We start from the raw sequence: 3,141 nt of genomic DNA, 5'->3' as shown, positions 1-3,141 counted from the left end.
TGTGTCTGTGTCTCTGTCTGTCTGTCTGTCTGTCTGTCTGTGTGTGTCTCTGTCTGTCTGTCTGTCTGTCTGTCTGTCTGTCTGTCTGTCTGTCTGTCTGTCTGTCTGTCTGTCTGTCTGTCTGTCTGTCTGTGTGTGTGTGTGTGTGTTTGACCTTTTCCATCAGCACTCAGTAATCCAGCAGTGAGTGTGACCAGAGTTGAGTGAAGGGGGTCAGAGTCAGCCTGCAGCTCTGTTGTGTGTGTGACTCCCCCATGCCCCCCCCAATGCCCCTCCTCCCCCCTCAGGGCAGCCAGGGAGTTGAGCTCTGCAGAAATGAGCCCGAGGCCATGCTCTCCCCTGGTCTGTCCCCCCCCCCCATCCCGCCCCCTTGGACAAAGGCAGCAGAGTGATGGGGAGGGGACGTTTTAATCCTCTGACGGGGGACAATGAACTCTGGTAAATGTGAGCTATGTGCTGGCCTGGTAGTGATGGATCTCTGTTACTGAGGTCTCTGCAGCAGTATATCATATCTATACAATAATCAGACCCAAATATCATCTGTGGAGGCGTTACAACAACGCAACAAAAACTTAGAGAAAGGGGAAAAAAACGTTGACAAAAAGCACCAAACGTGGATGGCAGCTTAGTTTAGCATGGCATATATATATCTGCAGTAACATAGTTTGAACCACTGGAGGGCAGAAGAAAGCTGACTGGAGTCATGTTTCCTCTGCTGCTGTGTGAATATATGTAATAATAATATTAGTCTGGTATCTGAAACAGCTGCTGGAGATCATTCTGCAGGCGTTAAAGACGGAGAGGTGATTAAAAGATCTGCAGAAAAGATCCTCACAACGTCAGAACAGTTTCTTCCAGCAAAAAGTGGTGTCTGTCTGTCTGTCTGTCTGTCTGTCTGTCTGTCTGTGCGTGCCCGCCCGCCCGCGCCCGGGGTGGTTGCAGGACGCCCTTCAGCTCCCGGCTGCAGGCCTGATCAGGCTTCAGATCCTCCCCGCCCTGCTGCACCGCCCCGGGCCGCAGCCTATTATGAAAACTCAGTAGCTTTGTTATCCTCTCTGAAAAACACACAGAACGTAACCCTTATTTAGTTTTTTATCGTCTGAGGCTCAGATTATTATTCTAAGTGTCTGACAACATTCTTTTAGTTAACGAGTAAGATCCTTTTAGTTTAACATGAAACAGCCCTGAAATCAGCATCACCAAACCCACCAGACTCCATGTAAATAATCAGGACTTTTAGCGTGTATAGAGCCAGCATATTTCCACCAGACTCCATGTAAATAATCAGGACTTTTAGCGTGTATAGAGCCAGCATATCTCCACATGTAAATGGGTGAATTAAGGGTTTATTTCAACCAAACCAGAGTGGTGATTGTTGGAACAGTGGAAAGATGAACCAAGACGGCTTTTGATAGTTTGATTTAGTTTCTGTCCACTTTGAATGAAGTGTGTTTTACGATGATAAAAGTCCTGATTATTTTACATGGAGTCTGGTGGGTTTGGTGATGGTGATTTTGGGGCTGTTTCATGTTAAACTAAAAGGATCTTACTCTTTAACTAAAAGGTCTATCTCTGTAGGGATCCATCCCATAATGTTGTCAGACACTTAGAATAATAATCTGAGTCTGTCAGCAGCAACAACAGAACTTTTAGTGGACGCTGACTGAATTCACGGCCGCTGGTTACAGAGATCTCGCTCCACACTGGACCAGTTTCACAGATTTTGGTTTTGAGTTTTAAAGTAACAGTGCCTCTTGTTGTCGACAGCGTGCTCTTTGGCCCCGTGGCTCTGAGAAAACAGACCCTCCGTTGTGTCTCTGTGGTGTATTTTTAGTGTTTTTATCGCCCGTCAGGTGAGCTGGTTTTGTCCCAGCGATCAGAGCTTTCCTCGGGGTTACCTTGGAGGCTGTGGGACATTTGAGCTGCCTGGGAAGACGCTGACTCACTGTCTGTACACAGCATAGTGTTGGGAAAGAGGGCTTGTTGGAGCAGGGAGTCGGTGTGTGAGGAGTCGCTGCAGGGCTGGGCGTTACCTGCCGCAGGCTGCACACACCTGAGACAGACAGACAGACACACCTGAGACAGACAGACACACACACCTGAGACAGACAGACAGACACACCTGAGACATACACACACACACACCTGAGACATACACATTCACTCAGGGATTAAACTGTGTGGGAGATTCTGCTGATTCAGGATGTTTCGCAGGTCCTATCGTTGTTGATGTACTGAATCTAGGGCTCGATTCTATTACATTTTCCATTTGATATCAATAAAAGTCTTATAGTCTTATATCTAACTCTCTCTTTTCCCCCCCCCCCCAGGTGGCGTCCGGCTCGGCTGCAGGCTCCCCGGCAGCAGCGGCGTCTACCTCGTCGTCCCGGCAACAGCTGCGTCAGCGGATCACACGAGTTAACCTCAGGGACTTCATCTTCTGTCTGGAGCAGGAACGCTGCACTGCACGCTCGCTCACGCTCTACAAGGCGCTGCTGAAATGATGAAGACTGGACTACTCTTCCTCCTCCTCGCCTCCTCAGTGTCTCCTTGCCTCCTCAGTATCCTCGCCTCCTCAGTGTCTCCTCGCCTCCTCAGTGTCTCTCCTCGCCTCCTCAGTGTCTCCTCACCTCCTCAAAGTCTCTCCTCGCCTCCTCAGTGTCTCCTCGCCTCCTCAGTGTCTCCTCACCTCCTCAAAGTCTCTCCTCGCCTCCTCAGTGTCTCCTCGCCTCCTCAGTGTCCTCGCCTCCTCAGTGTCTCCTCGCCTCCTCAGTGTCTCCTCGCCTCCTCAAAGTGTCTCCTCGCCTCCTCAGTGTCTCTCCTCGCCTCCTCAGTGTCTCCTCGCCTCCTCAAAGTGTCTCCTCGCCTCCTCAAAGTGTTTTCTCGCCTCCTCACCCTACAGTCACATTAGCTACAAAAGAGAGCAACACACACTCACTTGATGGGCGTTCCTGGGCGTGCCTATTCGCTTGGCAAAAGTAAACAGAAATTCTCTGGTGTTACCTCTCCCCAGCGCACACCTATTCTGGGGTAACTAGAGCACCACGACCAGCAGCTCGCGGTGCTCTGTACCCAGCGCACCGTCACCTATTCTGGGGTAACTTACCTGATGGAGCACCACGACAAGTCACTTCAGAGGTA

General features: G+C 50.2%; 1 protein-coding gene across 1 annotated transcript in view; it reads left to right on the top strand.

Moving 5' to 3' along the window:
* The window catches only part of LOC144521714 (transcription initiation factor TFIID subunit 4-like), a 24,825-nt gene extending 22,183 nt beyond the window's left edge, over positions 1-2,642 (top strand). Inside the window, exon 16 of the mRNA XM_078256277.1 lies at positions 2,331-2,642. Coding sequence (XP_078112403.1) covers positions 2,331-2,504 — 174 coding nt within the window. The 3' untranslated portion in view covers positions 2,505-2,642. The remainder of the gene's footprint in view (positions 1-2,330) is intronic.
* Positions 2,643-3,141: the final 499 nt, after the last annotated feature.

The sequence above is a fragment of the Sander vitreus genome, chromosome 8 (assembly GCF_031162955.1).
Source record: "Sander vitreus isolate 19-12246 chromosome 8, sanVit1, whole genome shotgun sequence".
Lineage (NCBI taxonomy): Eukaryota > Metazoa > Chordata > Actinopteri > Perciformes > Percidae > Sander > Sander vitreus.
Note: the sequence above shows the minus strand (reverse complement) of the source record. Positions and strands in the feature narration are given on the sequence as shown.